This window comes from Vidua chalybeata, chromosome 9, assembly GCF_026979565.1.
Source record: "Vidua chalybeata isolate OUT-0048 chromosome 9, bVidCha1 merged haplotype, whole genome shotgun sequence".
In the NCBI taxonomy this organism is placed as follows: Eukaryota; Metazoa; Chordata; class Aves; order Passeriformes; family Viduidae; genus Vidua; species Vidua chalybeata.
Genome location: NC_071538.1, coordinates 5,562,202 through 5,580,977, shown reverse-complemented (window position 1 = coordinate 5,580,977; position 18,776 = coordinate 5,562,202). Strand labels below are relative to the sequence as shown.

Here is an 18,776-nt window from a genome sequence, read left to right as displayed (position 1 = left end):
AGGAGTTGAAGTTTCAGGGTTTTATTATCAAAGTTTTGTAAAACATTTTCCGAAACTGTACATCGACATGGCACAGACTGTCGGCTACTTTCGTCTCTTTACCTGCACAAAAGTAAAAGCTCTGGAGCTGCTGGAACTAAGGAACAGCTTTGGGTAACTACTCTGCAAATACCATGGGATCACCGAGTGCGGGAGGGAGGGAACGGCCGGGACAGGAACACAAATTCATCCGTTTGTACAACTTGAGATCAAGTAAAAAGTACATTATCAATGGACTCGCTTTAAAAACAGACCAAGGTCATTTTAAAATGCACTCCCTGCTGCAGCGGGTGAGCTCCCGAGCCCCCAGCCCTGGGCGAGGCTGCTCCCCCAACCCTCCCTCACTGGGCACGGCCAGGATTCCCCTTCCCAAGGTCAGATCGTTCCAGCTCTCCCTGGGACATGGAGAGAGAGCCCTCAGGAAGGTCAGGGCACAGAACCCTGGGCAAAGCCAACCAAAACCCAACGGGAACCCAAACCCAACCAAGCCCAGCACATGGCTTAAAACCAGAACTAAAGCCAAGAGCACAAAGAGCTGGTGCGATCCAAGGCCGACTCCGGAGTGTCCGGGAGGCCCCTGGCAGCCACTCGGTGGCTGCAGGACAGGAGGGCTGTGCCACACTCCCAGGGCATTCCCACAGGACAGGAGGGCTGTGCCCCACTCCCGAGGCATTCCCACAGGACAGGAGGGCTGTGCCCCACTCCCAGGGCATTCCCACAGGACAGGAGGGCTGTGCCCCACTCCCCACACTGCTGGGCCCTGCTGGCTCAGCCCGGGACACTCCGGAGGGAGGGAAGCAGGGAGGGAGGGAGGGAGGGAGGAGGGGTGGCCCAGCCCGTGCTGTCAGCTGGGCCCCCGGAGCAGGGGATCCCTGTCTCAAGCTTTGGGTGTGAGTTAGTATCGGGATGGACAGACCATGGAGAGCTCGGAGCTGGATACATCTAGGTGGAGGATTAACAAGTACAGCATAAAGGATCACACTGGAGGGGCTGTGGGCGGGCTCAGTCGCTCATGTCCATGTCCTCCTCGTGGTGGTCGTCCCCGTTCACCTTGGATTCCCTGCCCGGATCCCCGCTGCCCTTCTCGGCTCCGGGCTCCTTCCCTTTGGGGGAGGGAGCATCCGCCACCTTCTTCTCCTCCTTCTTCTCCTTCTCGCTGTCGTAGCCCTGTTCCTCCTCGTCGTAGTCCCTTGTGACCTGCTTTGCCAGGGAAAGGGACACGTTAGCACTTCCCTGTGGGCCGGGGCGGGGGGGATGTGGGGCAGGGCTGGGAGCAGCTCCAGGGCTTTTTGGAACATACTTTCACATCCTTGTCGCTCTCGGATTTCCGGTCGCGATCCTTCTCCTTGTCTTTGCTCTTCTTTTTCTTGCTCGTTGACCGCTCCCTCTCGTCTCTGCTCCTCTCCTTGTCTTTATCCTTCTTCTTTTCCTTTTTATGCCTGTGAGACCAGCAGGAAGAGGATAAGGCCCATCACCATCACCCCATTCCATGGCTGGAACTGTGTCCAGAGCGTTACCCACAGCAAACCCAAAGGAAAATGGCAGAGTGCAAGTAGGGAACAGGCTCTGCTTTCAGGAAATACCCAAAATCCCAACTTCTTAGCTCTGGCTCAAGGACAACACCACAAAGCCAAGGCTGAGCAATGCTGTGGCAAACAGAACCATGGAATCTCCTGAGCTGAAGGGCCCCACAGGGATTTTGGAGTCCAAATCCTGGACAGCAGAACATCAATGCTCCAGTGTTTTACAGAGGAGCACCTCAAGTCCCCATGCTGGGACAGGGTCACAAAATGCCCAGGCCACCCAAAACCAGCTGATTCCTACTGTGCAGAGCCAAAGGGGCTGGGAATTGTGGCACATCCTACTCCTGCCACCCATGGAACCCCCCCGACCCTTGGAGCTCCCAGCCCAGAGCAGCTCCACAAAAGCAGCAAAGATTCCCCACACACAGAATCCCCTGGGAGCCTCCCTGGAGGTCACAAGTTGGGAATTTCCCACCCTGACACCATTCCTCCCAGCCAAGTGTTTCCCTGACCTTCTGGGCGACGGGGACCGGGACATTTTCCGTTTGGGAGACCTGGGCTTTTTCGGGGACCGTGTCCCGCTCCGGCTCCGCCGGCGCCGCCGTTCTCTGCAGGGAGACACAGGAGCTTTGGAAATCTCTGTTTATTTTTTTAGAGCTACAAATGCATCCCTAACGCCAACCCTAGCCCTGCTCACAGGGTACTAAAGAGCTGTTAAAACTGCAAGTTGAAGTTGGAAGTTTTTTTAAAAACATGAAACGCTTTTGCCTGGATTTATTCCCTAAATCAGGAAGAGCTTGGCAGTGACCCTGGAGCATCAAATTCTGACACAGAGCAAGGAAAAACTGGTCTAAACCCAAAGAATTTACCTCAAACACTGCAGGAAAATGCAAATATCTTACAGACACAGATGGCAGAGGTGCTGCTGTGCCTGTACCAGACACATCCTCATTGGAATTATGCTCCAATGGGATCCAGGCATAGCTTGGGTTGGAAGGCACCTCAAAGCCCAGCTCCTTCCATGGGCAGGGACACCTTCCACAGACCAGCTGCTCTATCACAAGAACATTTTTTCCATTTAATATTGAAATGTATCAAAATCCTGCTGGGCACAGAGAGCAAGGAAAATCCCATTTCTGTACCTGCTTGTGCTTCTGGATCTTCTGGTTGTGCTGTAGCTTTTGGGGGGAGTTTTAGAACGCTTCTTTTCTTTCTCTTCCTTCTTTTTATCCCTTTTAGTAGAAGAGAGATTAAGTTTGAGTCACTTTCAAACAGCACTTCCTCATCTGGGAAAGGGATGCAGAGCTGGGAGGGACAGGGGTGGCTCCCCAGGCTGAGCCCCCCAGGTGCTCCCTGAACTGGACACAGCCCCGGGGGGACCCAGCAGTGCCAGCACAGGGGACAATCCCTGCCCAGCTCAGGACTGGACTCCCTGGAGCCATTACCTGGTTTTGGATGTGCTCCGAGACCTCCTGCTCCTGTCTCTGGAATGAGATCTCCTTCTCCTCGGACTCTTGGATCGCCTCCTGCTTCTGGATTTGGAATGGGACCTTCTCCTTGATCTGCTCCTGGAGCGTCTGCCAGGGACACACCAACATGGAGTCACAGGAGGGACATCCTGGGACTGCTCCCAGCCCAGCTGCTCAGGGCAAGGAAACCCCCAAAAACCCAGCAAAAGCCTCCATCCACAGGAGCTCTGCACACTGAAATGTCAATAAAGCTTTGGAGCCTGAAATCAAACCCAAGGCTCTTCCCAAGAATGATTTTTGCAGGAATTGTTCCAGCTGTGGGAGGTGTTTCTAAGGAATTGCTCAGTCACCTGTGTCTGGATGAGGAAGGTGTCCTCCTCCTCCTCGAGCGCGACCTCGACCTTGAATGTCTTCTTTTTTCATCTTTTTTGTCTGAAAAAGGAAAAGCAGAATGAAAACCAGTGTTTTGTTTTAATACTCAAAAAGATTTTCTAAAGGAAAAGGACCTGGAGCTTCATGTAACTGATATAAATCAACCTGATCTTGCCATTTGAAATGAAGGCTCATCTATAATTTTCTTCACAAGACGACAAAAAGAATGAACAGAGGATGGGGACATGTTTGTGACACAAAATAACAGTTTTATGCAAAACTGGAGAAGTCAAAATTCAGAAAAAAAGCCTAAAGTCAGTGAAAAGCTGATGGCTGCAGGGCAATGGAAAATCCTGTGAAAACACCAGAATCTGCCATTTCCTGAGGGGCTGAAGGACCTGTCAAATGATAGTTTTGGATTTCTCACAAAAAAGGCTCAAGCTAAGCAAGAACAGGAACTCTGTTCTTTCCTAGAAATCATCAGGAGGCTGCAGAACCGATGAATATTCTGTATTTTCAGTGTTCAGGTTGCTGCCTCTCAGATTTGGTGGCTCTGACATTTGTGAGAGAGCTGCTGGAGCTTGTTCTAAAGTGAAACCTGCTGAAAGAAGCTCCAAGAAAGAGAATTATTTACAAACCTGCCCAGATTAGGAATGAAGATAAAGGAAAGCATCCCTGACAAGCATCAGGAACTTGGGTGTTTTACAGCCTTCAAACCAGTGAATTTTGGGAAAATCAAGGGATTAGTTCCAGCCCATTTCTGCAGGACACATGGAGCACCCACTGCAGGATGATTAAAAACCTAATAAAGGAATTCCCCACAGACCACAGGCATTAAGGCAGGGCTCTGCAGACCATCAGTTTTTAAATCAAACCCTCTCAGTTTGATTAGAACAAACCCATCAGTTTTGATCAGGTGTCCAAGCCCCATGCTGGCTGGAATGGCTCATTCCAGGCTGGAATTACCTGGCTCTATAGCAGCAGAAATTAAGGACTGTGCTTCTCGGACTCTCTTCATGGCCTCTTCTATTTCTTTACTGGAGGTATCTGATTTCAGACTGGGGGACACGAGACCTGCAGCCACATGGTTCAACCTGGGCAACACAAAAGTCCCAAGTTCAGGACTCAGGAATCCAAGGGATACAGCTCTGCATTGTCAGACCCAGCCAGTTCACAGGGTCAGGAAATCCTGGGATGGTTCTGGTTTGGAGGGACATCAAGCCCATCTCATCCCACCCCCTGCCATGGGCAGAGAACCTTCCCTAGCCCAGGGTGCTCCAAGGCCCTTCCAAGCTGGCATCAGCTCCAGCAGGACAGGGACTGGGCACTGAATCCCCATGGATATCCCCATGGATTCCCCAGCAGTGCAGTACAAGGCTTTGGGAACACCGGTGCTTACTTTGGATCCACTGTGCTCATCAGTTTTAGGAGCTGATCTGCTGCAAGAGACTGTGAGGGAAAAACAAAGTTAGAACCAGGCTGGGAGATGTGAGAGCTCCAGAGACCCTTCCTTGGGATGTCCCCTGGAAGTTTTCCCAGCTGGAAAACCAGAGCAGAACACCCCCCAGCAAAGAGCAAAGGCCACACTGGGCTGCTGTGACTGGGGCTGCTGTGAGGGTGTGAACACCCACCCTGGGGCTCAGGGGATTTATTTCCCACAGCAGCCAAAGCCAGCCCTGCCTGGGCAGGATCAGGGATAAAACCACAAATGGATAAAAATACCAACAGATAGATAAAAATACACTGCTGGGGTGTGTTGTATCTACCATTTTGTACTAGTAACGTTTTGTGCACAGGTTATTTCTGTCACTGCAAGAGAACAGAGCCCTCTCTAAGCTGTCTGTCCACGGAAGACCTCAATGCCAACTTATAACCATTTAAATATTCCATGAAAAAATGTATTTTACAGCTCTTAGGATAATCCAGGTATTGTTCTGATCAGTCACTTCCTGCACCAATGGGGTATTAAGAAGAAAACATTTAATCCTCACTCATTTTTTTAAAAATGAACCCCAAGTTTCATTTTTGAAATGTTGGTTACAATCTGATGGTTTAATGTACAAAAATCCTCCATCATCCCAAATTTCTATTTTTCTAATTTGCCTTTAAATTTTTTTTTTTCATTTATTATTTAATTTTCACCACCATTTGCTTGTTCTTCCACATGGGAACACATTAAAAAATTCTATGATGGCACTAGCAATGCATTAAATTACAGCTGCTTCTTGTTGCTGTGAAAGCATATTTGGTTCTTACCTCTTAAATATTTTATCAATATAGATATGTTTTTATTGATATAAATATACAAAATATTACAGTACTTCAAAGCCTTTTTTGTTCAGCTGTAACAACCTAATGAAGTTTCCTCACATTTATGACCCTACAAAATTAAAAAGTCAAACTACCTTTTACTTGAGGAACAAGGCAGGTTCCTGGCCTGATAATGACACACACTTGAAATATTTCATTGCTATTCCCAAATTACTCCTTGGCCCCTTCCAACATTTAATTTGATATTCAAGCAGGTATTTTTTATTCCAAGCAGAAACCAATCCCTGGAGCTCCCAGGCAGTGGCTGTGAAGTGATACAAATGAAAACCACTCCTAGAGCAGGAAAGAGGGGGGCAATAAAGGATATTTTGGAATGAGGACGTACCTGGGAGTTCAGGTTTGCTCCAGGAAGCCCAAGAGCAGCAAGGGCAGGGTCGAGAGCAGGAGCTCCTAAAGCAGCTAAAGGGACAGCACCAATCTGTGGCAGAGACAGCAGTTAGGGCAGTGACAAAATCAGTCAGGGACATCACTGGGCAGGGGAAATAAAGGTGAAGGAGTAAAGCATTCCAGCAAATCGAAGGGATAGTTGAAAATGAAGTTCTGTTTCAGCGCTAAAATGGAAATTCATTCCAAGTTTTTGAGGCTATTGCCCCATTTCTAATTCATTTTAGGGTTGAGATGGCCACGGTTTATGTTGAAAGGCAATTTAACAATATTGCATCCCTGCAAATGTCCCTAATATGGTTAAAAAGCTACTGGAGAGCAGAAGGCTCCCTAAAGCAGCTCATTTTGGGCCATTTCAAATGAGATGATTGAGACAGACACCCAAACCCAACCCACACTGCCAAGATGTGCTTGAAACCCTGGCTGTGCAGCACATTCCCCTAAAATGGATGTGTTGAACACATCCCACCAGGGGGGCTGGGAGCGGCCTGGGCTCCAGAGACACAGCTGCAACTCAGGTGGCTCAACAACCATTTCCAGGATTCACATGCACAGGGTTTTTTTGTGAGTGAAATCTTTTGGGTTGTATTTGGTCCTTCCAACCCCTTCCCTGGGTTTCAAAGGTTAAATTTAGGCTCTTCCCTCCTGAGCAGCTCCATGGCCAGGGGGTCCTTCAGCTAAGCAGGAGCTGAGGTGGGTTTGAGAAGTGCAGGATTAATGAGGCTTTATTATGATTAATTTGCCTCCTGCACTTTGATTCTGGGCCCTGTTAAGAGCTGAGCTGTGACTCCAGCTTCTCCCACGACGTGCACTTTTCACTGTTCATCTTCCACATGAATTCCTGTGGGTTCACACAACCAGGCTCCAATTTTCCCCTCAGCTGGAGGATTAATGAAGGGAATCTCACAGTGTGGCAACTCCTTGGACTTGAGGAATTTAAAATCTGTGAGACCTCTACTGCTTGTCACATCTGTAAAGCACAGTGGGTGAGAGGCACAAACAGGGCCCTGAGAAACCAGGAAATAGGGAAATAAGGATTTTCCATCTAACAGCTTGTCGCTGTCGTGCCCCAATTCACATCAGAGCTGTCCCAATCCACCAGGGTCGATAAACCACTCTAGGAATTGGAATCAACACGTGAGTCCTGAAAGAAAGAGCAGGAATGAAGTGGGAATGCAGCAGAACTCACCCAGGATCCCCAGCCTACCTGAGAGAGAGGGTTGGGAGTGGGCAGCAGGCCACCCCCGGGCAGCAGCCCTGCCACGGCATTAGCTGGTGCCAAGAGAGACAAAGCCTTAGTCTCATCAGGAATGACTCCTGCAGGGAAACAGCCTGGCATTAGAGTGCATCCCAGCCCAGAGGCACCAAATACACAAATACACCCAGCAAAGTCTCCCTGATACACCACCTGAGTTTGTTGAAAGTACTTATGTTGGCTAAAATACAAAGCTTGATGGCTATTAATATTTAGCATTAACTTTTTTTGTCAGAATGCAACTTCAATGGGTGACAATTTGACTGTTCCTTTTTCTCTACAAAAGGTTAAGTTTCTAGAGCAAAAAAAAAATAGCACAATACACACTACTTTGTTGTTAACACTGCCAAGGTTTCATCACCTGTACTCGATTTTTAAGTCATGAACCAAACGTAAGCAAGCACAGTCGGTTCTCCAGGGGTGAGAGTGCTCTCAACTTTCAAAAGCTGTTTTATGAACAACGACTCGTGTCGGCTGCTTCACTACAAAGCACACAGAAAAATCAAGATACACAAGACAAAAAAAGTTGGATTTAGGGGTTAATAATATGGTACAGTTCACTATGTTTTCTTTTACACCTACCATACAAATTTTGGCAAACTTAAAGAGAAGGGATGGGTGTTTTGGGTAGGGCTTTTGCTGACGTGTCACATGGAATGCGGTCCCTGCGGCTCTCCGGGAATGCTGGGGGTGTGTCTGTGGCTGGGATACACACAGGGATGCTGGCACATTCCTTACCTGTGCAGTAAAATGCTTTTGTTCCAATATGTGCCAGCTTAGAGCACCAACAATGCTGCTGCCACCTGCCGTGGCACAGGGGACTCGTGGCCCAAAGTCTTGCAGCCAGCTAAGCCCAGGGGTTACTGCACTGCCTGCTCTGCACACAGAGTGCTCAGGGCCCTACTAGCAAACAGTTGTGGAGGGAGTTTTACTCTATCCAACAGCAAAAGCCCTATACAGATGGATTAATTTGTTAATGTGCCCAAGCCCCCAAAATGAGAGTTCAATAAAACAATTTTACTATATAGTTGCAAATACCAGTAGTGTTTCTGTAATACATATTAAGAAACTGCATCTCATCATAAAACATACAATATGTACAGGGCACTTAAGAGAAACTGGATAAGCTGCAGAAGAAAACTGTTGGGTGGTATTTTCAGCAGGGCCTGGTATATAGTTCAGGCTGAACCAGGGAAAAGAACTGTAAAACACAACAACAAAAAAGAAAAACCACTGTTAAATAAAGGTAATGGTTCCTCCCACCTATACTGAGAAGTGCCGATAATCTACACAAATGTACAATACACAGCACTGATATCTGGCTCGTGGCACTGAGCTGGCAGCACTTTAGATACCCAAAGTTATGGAGGGACAGGGGAAAAAGGTCATGGAGGCAAAGGGCAGGAATGCATAAATATATCAACATACCTACAGAGAGATTATGGGGTCATTTGGCATGCAAAATTATGTCTCAAGAGGATATTTATCAATTACAGCTAAACATTTCAAATTAGTGCAACTACAACATTTCTGGCATCTAAATACAAATCCTCAGACTTAGCTCGAGACACCTCACAGAAGATCTGCATCCATTAAAAAAATTCATGCATCTGATCCTCTAATTGTTTCTTTTAAAAGTATTTAAATAAACTACAATTTAAAAAAAGCAATGAGGCCCCTCACCAGTTAATTTTCATGCTTCAAGAGCTTTTTTTACTGCTGCTTTGTTAGAACCATGAAATACTGCATGAATGTGTAGAAATGAAAGAAAAAGAAACAGACAAAAGAAACAAACATTAACCAAAGAACCTAAACACCCCCCCCAGCCATCTTTAACCTTAAGAGTTCCTTCCAAATCCAGGAATTAGCCCAGAGAAAATGACAAATACTAAACCTTACCGTAGCCTTTGTGTATAGTTCTATAACACAAAGCAACAGCCAACACCAAAGTGTCTGTGTGAGCTAAAACTTGGGACAGGGGGGAATTATTGCACTAAACAGATAATAAACATTTGCTTTAGTGACAGGCAGTAATCACAGAGATTCATTAGCACAGCAGAAATCAGAGAGAGGAGGGCCCCATTCAGCACAGGCCTGGCTTTAAGCACATCAGCAGTGGCACTGTGGGTTGGGCAAATGCTGCTCCTGGTTCAACTGGGACCCTGGCAGGCTGAATTTTGGGGGGAAAACTGTACTCCAGCACAGAGACAGAAGTATGGGATTATCAACCCAGGGGCAATACTTTATTGGCTGAACACCTCTCTTGTGATGTGCCAAGGCCATTAAATTCTGAACTGTTAGACAACACAAGGTACAGCCCAGGAGGGACTCCTTAACAGGCCCAGGAATATATTCTACTTTAATAATTGGATTTTCTGAAGCCCAGCTGCTGGGCAGGTTTCTCTGTGTGCCAGGTTTACCCACAGCGGACAAAGAGAAAAGTGGGTTTATCCTTGTAGGAAGAGTTAAACACTGGGATTATTCCCATGGGCCTTGGGGAATATTCCAGCACAATCTCACTGGACTGGTGCTGTGTTTAACACCCACGCAGGGACAAGAAGCCTCTCGGCTCTGCTGTTCTCTAGCAGTGGCAGCAGGAGCAGTAACTCCATGGCAGAAGGGGTTCTGTGCCCTCAGGAAGCAGCAGGGCTCACTCAGAGGCCACGCTGCACATTCCTACACTCCAGGAATCAGGCTGGGCATCTTTTAAGTTTTGTATCTTTTAAGCTTAAGGAACACAAAGATAAGGTAAGACAGCTCCCCAGGCCTCAAGAGGCAGCTCCAGCATGACAGATTACAGGTGTGACCCCAGGCCATGTACCAAACTTAGCGCTGTAGTATGACTTAATCTGCAAGATTTTATTCAATTCAACCCTTCCCAGAAGTAAATCAAGAAATGAACAAGTACAATGGAAATCAGTTACTTCTAAAGCAAGTCTAGAAGAGTTTAATAAGACTTCTGTAAGAAGAGGTGTCTTCTCAGCACTTTGCTTTTAAGGTAAGTTCCAAAAACCCTGCTCATTGCCTTTCAAATTACTGTAACACCCTAAAATGTAAAAATAAAAAGAAGAAGAGAAAATGTAGTTAACAAGTGGTTACACCAGGAAAACACTTGGGGACTTGAGTGCTTGCTGGCCTTTAGTTAATGGCTAGAATCCCCTGTAGCTGCAGAGGACCCACTGTTTTTCAGTCATCTGGAAGGGCTTTGCATTTGCCTTCTCCACTACAAAAATCACACACACAAATAACAGAGAGAAGAGTTTATTATTTAGTGAAATTCTATTAAATATATCAAGGATGAACAAGAAAACTTGGAATTAAAAACTAGGACCAGTGCCCATGTGGCACCTCTTGGAAGTTGTCACTTTTGAATTAAACCATAATTATTCAAACCCTTGGTATACTGGACTCCACAAGGAGAGTGAGGGCCTTTTTTTGGGGATGTTCCCAAATAGATGCAGTGGCAGCATATCCCAAAGGAATGTTAATTCCTCTCCCATGCACTCTCAGGGAGGGAGAAACCATTCTCATGAAGAGAGTGAAAGTGGTAAACAATTATTAAGGTAAAATTGCTTTAAAACATTGACCTGTTTGCATTACAATCTGTCCGGGAAAACGTCTCATTGAGACAGACACAGAGCAAAATTTGCATAGAATTCTGCCTAAAACGTTCTTATTCTACACTTTAAGACACACAAAACATTCCACTTAGATTTGGTGTCACTATGGCAGCAAACTGACCAAATCCAGGGGCCAAAGGCAATATACCAAGGGTTTCAGAATGGCAATCTGTGACGTGTTTGACATAGGACTACTGTTAAATTCTGTGCACTAGACAGGAACCAACCACCACCCAAGGGTGGCCCCATAGAACATCAAACAAGTTACAAACCTTCAGCATAGGGAACGACTATGAGGGCTCTGTCAACGAACACAGTGTTTGTCAGGTGCTGGGCCACCACGGCCGAGTCGGGGTCGTGGAACTTTACAAAGCACACGCGCGACGACACCGGCAAGGGGGAGTCACTGCAAGAGACAGAGGCAGCACTCAGGGACAGCAGGCAAGCACCCCACCCAGCCCAAAGCCACACCGGCTGCTAGACTCCCTCACTGGGAGCTGCACGTGAGCCCTGGCATTGCTTGGAGCTGCACGTGAGCTCTGTCATTGCTTGGAGCTGCACGTGAGCTCTGTCATTGCTTGGAGCTGCACATGAGCTCTGTTATTCTTGCAGCTGCACGTGAGCCCTGTTGTTTCTTGGAGCTGCACGTGAGCCCTGGCATTGCTTGGAGCTTCACATGAGCTCTGTCATTGCTTGGAGCTGCACATGAGCTCTGTCATTGCTTGGAGCTGCACATGAGCTCTGTTATTCTTGCAGCTGCACGTGAGCCCTGTTGTTTCTTGGAGCTGCACGTGAGCCCTGGCATTGCTTGGAGCTGCACATGAGCTCTGTTATTCTTGGAGCTGCACGTGAGCTCTGTTATTGCTTGGAGCTGCACGTGAGCTCTGTTATTCTTGGAGCTGCACATGAGCCCTGGCATTGCTTGGAGCTGCACGTGAGCTCTGTTATTGCTTGGAGCTGCACATGAGCTGTTATTGCTTGGAGCTGCACATGAGCTCTGTTATTGCCTGGAGCTGCACATGAGCTCTGCTATGCACAATAAACCCACGAGCAGCCACCTGAATGCAAATTCTGCCCTGGCTGGAAAACTTGGCTGAAAAAAAAAGATAAAAAGTGACCAATTGAACTGTCTCAGTTAAACCCTGTGGTCTCACACTCGCTGCTTTAGGCCCCAAATAACTGATTAAGGTAAATTGTGAAATGAAGAGGGTGATGATTAAAGGATCCTTGTGACAAGGGCATGTAGGGGCAGGGTGTGGGGTGACAGAGGGCAGGCATGGATGGGATATTGGGAAGGAATTCCTGGCTGGGAGGGTGCTGAGACCCTGGAATAGAATTCCCAGAGCAGCTGTGGCTGCCCCTGGATCCCTGCAGTGCCCAAGGCCAGGCTGGAGCAGCCTGGGACAGTGGGAGGTGTCCCTGCCATGGCAGGGGTGGCACTGGGTGGGCTCTAAAGTTGCTCTCAACCCAAATCAGTCTGGGATTTTGTTTTATTTATCAACTCAATTCCATCCCAGCTTCTAGACTAAACGTCACCATGCTCCCACATCCTGAGGAATGCCCAGTGCTGAGCTCCTGCCTGTCTTCAGCAGGGATGAACAAACACAAGGAAATGTAAGGAGCTCAGGCAGGAATGAAAAGCTGAGCACACAAAAACAGACCTCCCTCCAAGCTACGCCTGTGCCTGCTCCAGCTCAGAACAAGTGTCTGTCAACCTACAAACCCAAAACTGAGAAGTTTTGAGCCACTTTGAAAAAAATCAACCCAGAAATATCCACTTTCTATAACAGGAAAGAATGGTAGAACTAGAGCTGTAAGTTCCCTAAAACCAAACCAAGCTGAAAACCCAGGTGCAGTCAACCCAGGCAAGCTCCAGGATGGGTTTTAAGAGCCCCCCTGTCCTCAAAGTGGGGCAGATTTTGCTGTAATTGGATGTACAAAGCGAAAGACAGGAAGAAAAAAAAATTCTTCTGCAGACAGAACTGTGGGGCAGAGGAGTTAAAAGCTGCCTCCAGAAGGCCCAGGCAGGGAGTGGAAGCAGCAGCAAATCCTAAACCCCTTGTTCCTATACCAGGCCAGAGGTCCAGATCAGCCTGTGGAGCTCTGAAAACATCACTGATCCTGACAAAAGCTGCTTTTCCTTCCTGGATTCCCAGCCAAACTCCAAAACATCTGACTTCAAAGGCATCCCAGCTCCAGAGCAGTTTGATCTGGGCTGCTGAGGCTGATCAAGCCTTTCAGCACTGGGGGTTGTCAGAATTCAGGAACAGCTCCCACACGAGCAGACAGATCCAGGGTCTATTTTGGGCACTGCAAATGCCAAAAGCTCCTTCACCTTCAGCCCCACTGGGCCCACCACACACAACTGCCCCCAGTGTCTGTCAGACCACACTTCAATAACCTTACATTTCACCTGGTGTGGAAAACTAAATTGGAGCCAGCACATTGCAGCTTCTGAAACATTAAAATTAGAAACAGCCACTTGCTCACACAGCTTGCAGACTGAATAAATTGGGAAATAACTGCAGTGATAAATGGGAGAAAAAAAAATTGAATCTGTTGGCTCTTTTGTGCCCAGGAATCCACAGCAGCTTGCCTTTTTTAGTCTATAAGTAATAATTAATAATAAATAATAATAACATGAACCCAAAGAAGCGTTAGTAGAAGGTGTTTAACAAAATCACAGTAAAATTGTAAAGGAAAGCAAATCAAGGGTTGATGGCAGAGCTGAAGGAACTCCTGAACTAAACTGCATAAAAATTACACAATTCATTACAGAAATGCAGCCCAGTATTTTGAGGCATTTTTAAAATGCCAGTGATAACAAAGGAATGTGAACCAGAGCAGATCCTATTGACTCTTCAGCAGATCCTGTTTACAGCCAGGAGTGTCACTGGGAATGCTCTGGGGTAGCTGAGCTTTCTCCCAAAATAATGAACCAAAAAAAAACAACTGAAAATGTGTTAGGCAATCCTTCTGCAGCCTGACATTTAATTTACATCTGTGTATTGCACTTTTAGAAATGGCATTTCCACTCACTCTCAAATCCAAGCTGGGTGAAATTCAACAAGAACTGGATGTTCTCAACAGCTCCCCAAAAAAGCCACCATCCATCATTATTCTAATTCACCCAAGACTGAAGCATTCAGGAATTGTCTCTCAGCCACTGGAATGCTGGGACACACAAGGATTTCCTGGGGCTGCAATACAGGAAACTCAGACATCCACTCCCTCCACTTTCCAGTTTGGATGGAGTTTTATGGAATATAATAAAGATGAGAACCAGGAAACAGAGTCGGGGAAAAGCAGGAGGAGGAGGAGAATTGGAAGAAGTCCCAAAGTTGGTTGTGCATTAAAGATGCAGCTGAGGAGTACAATAAAATGGGAAGCAGGGGATTAAATAAACTGGGAAAAGGAGGTGGATGAGGGGAGAGAAGGAAAACCAGGAATTGAGAGAGGCTCAGGAAGTTACACATGATCTGAAGAGCAGGAGAATAAGGAAGTTCTACAGCAGAGTCAGAGTGACACAGATCAAACAAGGAGGTGGAGCAAAGGAAATGGAACTGGTTCCTCAAATACTACAGGCAAGGGAGAATCCCAGCAGGAGTCAGAAAGGAATCCAGATTTTGGGGAGAATTCACAGATTATGATTTATATCCCATTCCCCTCCAAAAATGGATAGGCACCATGGGAAGGGAAAAGTCAGGAGCTGGAATCTGAGGGAGAAGGAGCAGAAAAAGAAGGTGGCACTATTAGAAAATGTCCCTCTCTTTGGGGTGAAGTGGGTGGGGGCCCCGAAGTGACCCAGAGCAGATTGCCACCAGCCCAGGGAAAACCCCCTGGGGCTGAGCTCCTCACACAAGGGAAAGGACACCAAGGCACTGCAGCAATCCCTGAACAGATTCGTTAATGTGTAGCTAAAGCTACAAAGTTTCAGAGACACAAATCACCTCTAACAAGCTCCTGAAAAGTGACCCCAAGGGTTCAAACACAGAGCAGGCCAGGAAAGGACTGCACCTGCCACAGGTGAGCTCCTGCCATGTCAGTTACCCCAGCTGGGAACAAGGAAACTCCCTCTGGAACTGCTTTGGTTTGTGCTAGCAGGAATGGAAGCCTCCATGAGGAAAAACAAATGCTCTGCTATAGTTTTTTCCCCTAAAATAAAAAAAAAACAAGTAATTTTGGGTAATTACAAATAATTGATTGTTTGATTAATCTTCAACGTGGCAGAAAGAAAACCTTTAACTTACATAATAAATATGCAAAACACCAACATATAATGTCACCAGGGTCTGTAAATCAATCGAACTGAAACCACCAGCACTGCTAACACCCAGGTTTTATATTGCATCAGAAAGGATTCTGAAAGCACTATTTATGTTCATCAGAACTTAACTGCAAGTGAAGATATAAAAACTGCCTCATTTATTTTATTTTGTTTGTGGCTATTTGTAAATTGCCGGGGTACCTGAAACTTTCTTTCCAGTGTGTATATATACACACTTGAAATGTGCATTATTTGTTTTAATTTGCACAGAGCTCCTTGCAAGATATGCAACTGACGAAAGTGCAATTGTTAGCGGTCTCCTCTCTGCTCAGCATGGATTTGTTTGCAAGGAACACTAATATTAGAAGTGTATTTTTTGTAGACTGGGGGTAAGCTGCTCTTCTGGCAAAAATTTCTTTGTAACAAAACGCATTTAGCTACATCTAGAAGTTCTGGTGGTGCGGAGGCTCAGCGGGCACAACCCCGGGCAAACAACTCCTGGAGACAAACGTGGACTTCACCGGAGCCGCACGTGTCGCTCCACGCCCCGCACTAATCCCCGCAGTCCCGTGACCGAGCGGGGAACACCGACTCTCGGGGTGCGCGGCGACAGCCGCCCCCGCAGCCCCCCGGGAGCGATCCCCGGGAGCGGGGGTGGTCCGGGCCGGGAGCGATCCCCGGGAGCGGGGGCGGCCCGGACCGGGAGCGATCCCCGGGAGCGATCGCCGGGAGCGGGGGCGGCCCGGGCCGGGAGCGATCCCCGGGAGCGGGGGCGGCCCGGGCCGGGAGCGATCCCCGGGAGCGGAGGCGGCCCGGGCCGGGAGCGATCCCCGGGAGCGGAGGCGGCCCGGGCCGGGAGCGATCGCCGGGAGCGATCCCCGGGAGCGGAGGCGGCCCGGGCCGGGAGCGATCGCCGGGAGCGGGGGCGGCCCGGGCCGGGAGCGATCCCCGGGAGCGGAGGCGGCCCGGGCCGGGAGCGATCGCCGGGAGCGATCCCCGGGAGCGGAGGCGGCCCGGGCCCGGAGCCGCCGCGGGGGCGGGCAGGAGGCGGCGCCGGGCCGCGGGCAGGGCGCGGGGGGGGGGAGGGACGGAGGGGGAGGCGGCGAGGCCGGGCCGGGCCCGCACTCACTCGGGGGGGAAGAGGCGCAGCTCCTCGATCTTGCCCAGGAAGCCGAAGAGGGTCCGCATCTGCTCCGAGCTGGCGCTGGGCGAGACGTTGGTGACCTGGATCACGTCGGTGCCGCTGCTGGAGGCCATCGCGCCGCCGCCCGCTCCGCCGGTGCTGCAGCAGACACAGCGGGGGCGGGGAGCGGGTGAGGCGCGGGCAGGGCGCTGTGGCTGGCCGCCCCCGGCCCGGTTCGTTCCCCCCGGCCCGGTTCGCTCCCCTCCGGCCCGGTTCGTTCCCCCCGGCCCGCCGCCCCCGGCCCGGCCCGGCCCCGCGCGCGCCGCCTCACCAGCCTGCCCGGGCCGCAGTATCCCACAGTGCACCGCGCCGCGCCTGCGCGCGCGGCCCCGCGCATGCGCCGCGCCGCCGGACGCGCGCGGGGAAGGGGAGGCCCGCGCGCGCGCGCGCGCGCGCGCGCGGACGGGGCGCGCTCCCGCCCCCCCCCCCCCCCCCCCCCCCCCCCCCCCACAGCCCCGCGCGCGGGAAACCTGAGGGGGCTCTGAGGGGCCGCTGTTGCCTCCTCGTCCCTCATGGTTTCGCAGAGCAAAGTGTCACAAAATACACCGTCCCAGTGATGCCTTAGGATCCTGGCTTTTGTGCTTTCCGCGTATTTGTGATCCGGCCGCTCTTTAGTGCGTAACTCTGAACTCCACACTCAGTGTGAGCTGCTGCTGCTGTCCCGTTTGGGGCAGACACAGCAATTCCTCTCCAGGCCTGGCAGTCAAGGACTCCTCACTGCCTCAGGCCCCAGAGATGGAAATGTTATGTGTATTTGAAACAAAAGTGAGTTGGGGGAGCAAACTTGGGGTCAATGACTTCATTAGCTGAAGCTGTAATTGGGAGATTAACCCCAGTATGCAAATGCACCAAACTGATAACAAAGTATGAAAACCCATGACCCATCACCCATTTTTGGGGTGTAGCCCCTAGAAGGGCTTCATCTGCCAAAATGCCCCAAATGTACCTGAAAGTCTTTCAATAATATAACAGCTTTTTACTCCCTTAACTCTGTCTGGCCTCTGTTTTCAGGTAGCCCCAGAAAAGGCATCACAAGCAGTAAAATGTTGGGTTGGGAATTTCTCATTAATGTTAGAGAGGAGAAAAATAGGTATTTGCGGTTTACATAGTACAAATCACACCATTTCCTGATGAGTTTGTTGCTTTATGTTAATGCATTTCCCATAAATGTCACCGAATGTAAATAAAACAAGCCTTATTTATTAATCAAGCTGAAATTCTACCACATCTGATTCATAAAGCAAGGAGACACTCACTATCCCTTAGCAGATACCATGTTTCCACTTATGAAATGTCACAGATACCGTATCTTGTACTGAGTTGCCAAAAAGCTTATTTAAATTCCAGATTTGGATTTGTCAGCAATGTTCCATGTGGAACTAAGTTATCCAACAGCATTGAAATGGAATGGGATGAAAGTGACACAGTGTTTGTAACCAGGGGCCCTGAGGCACGGAGCACTCACCCTCTGAAGTCCTTAAAACCCATTTTTAAGCACCACCGTTGAAAAAAAAAAATCAGCTGAAATATCCAGTGTTTTCTGTGTGTTTCTGCCTCCACTGAGAGAGGAGAAATAAAAATAAAGGCGGGGGGGGTTAAAGAACGCTGGTAAAAAACTAATGAGGCCAATATCCTTAGTGAAGAGCAAGTGCCTGGAGTGAGTTTCCCGAATTACACACTTGACTAATGTACTTAAACCTTCACGAATTACTTTTCATTCCAATGGAACTACTCGTAGAAGCATTTTTCAAAGAGGGGAGTGTTTGAAACACAGATGTGCTGTTTCAGAGTGAAGAGAGCTGCAGTCCTACACGGGACCACGTTCCTTATCCGGCATTTTCCTCTCACTGGGAGCTGCTGGTGCGATCTGCAGGCACGGGGCTGGTTCCATGTGCTGGTTTAGATGGGATATTGGGGGGAAATCCTTCCCTGGGAGGCTGGGGAAGTCCTGGCACAGAGCAGCTGTGGCTGCCCCTGGATCCCTGCAAGTGTCCAAGGCCAGGCTGGACACTGGGGCTGGGAGCAGCCTGGGACAGTGTGTGGGAGGTGTGGAATATTTTGTCAGAACATCACTGTTTGCACCTTCCAAGCAATTGTGACTTTGAATATCCTCTCATTCCACCCCAGCCACGGGATCCCTCCCAAGCCAAACGCACCGTGAGATTCCGCTGATGTTGGAACAGACCCTGGAGATCATCGAGCCCAGCCCCCCCGGAGGCTGCAGAGTAGCTGCGCACAGGGCTAAGTGGGGGAAGCAAAACCAATAAACTGATGTGAAAGCGCCGTCGTGTCCGCGTCCGACACCCCGAGCAGCGCGCTCCGGGCTCAGCCCG

At 49.1% G+C, this 18,776-nt stretch overlaps 2 protein-coding genes across 9 annotated transcripts in view; one reads left to right on the top strand and one right to left on the bottom strand.

Moving 5' to 3' along the window:
- Positions 1–5: 5 nt before the first annotated feature.
- On the bottom strand, positions 6–16,765 carry SRSF11 (serine and arginine rich splicing factor 11). Of its 3 annotated transcripts, XM_053950441.1 has the most exons (13): positions 16,715–16,765; positions 16,390–16,542; positions 11,266–11,399; positions 7,326–7,435; positions 6,060–6,152; positions 4,803–4,852; positions 4,370–4,497; positions 3,382–3,463; positions 3,008–3,139; positions 2,705–2,794; positions 2,075–2,170; positions 1,340–1,478; positions 6–1,239 (listed from the first exon to the last, which is right to left on the bottom strand). In XM_053950441.1, exons 2-13 carry the CDS (start codon positions 16,515–16,517, stop codon positions 1,042–1,044), a joined length of 1,380 nt encoding a protein of 459 aa, XP_053806416.1. In that variant the 5' UTR covers positions 16,518–16,542; positions 16,715–16,765; the 3' UTR covers positions 6–1,041. The 3 variants fall into 3 exon arrangements, with proteins under 3 accessions (XP_053806416.1, XP_053806415.1, XP_053806417.1); XM_053950440.1 differs by lacking the exon at positions 16,715–16,765 and having other exon boundaries at positions 16,390–16,635; XM_053950442.1 differs by lacking the exon at positions 16,715–16,765 and having other exon boundaries at positions 6–1,236; positions 16,390–16,635.
- LRRC40 (leucine rich repeat containing 40) overlaps positions 16,461–18,776 on the top strand; it is a 15,737-nt gene continuing 13,421 nt past the window's right edge. Inside the window, exons 1-3 of one of the 6 annotated variants that reach the window (XM_053950438.1) lie at positions 16,905–17,057; positions 18,232–18,303; positions 18,571–18,688. In XM_053950438.1, the coding sequence (XP_053806413.1) occupies position 18,688 (1 nt within the window). In that variant the 5' untranslated portion in view covers positions 16,905–17,057; positions 18,232–18,303; positions 18,571–18,687. Of the gene's footprint in view, positions 16,574–16,904; positions 17,209–18,231; positions 18,304–18,570; positions 18,689–18,776 lie in introns of those variants that run through there. The other 5 variants (XM_053950436.1, XM_053950434.1, XM_053950439.1 and 2 more) reach the window with 5 other exon arrangements.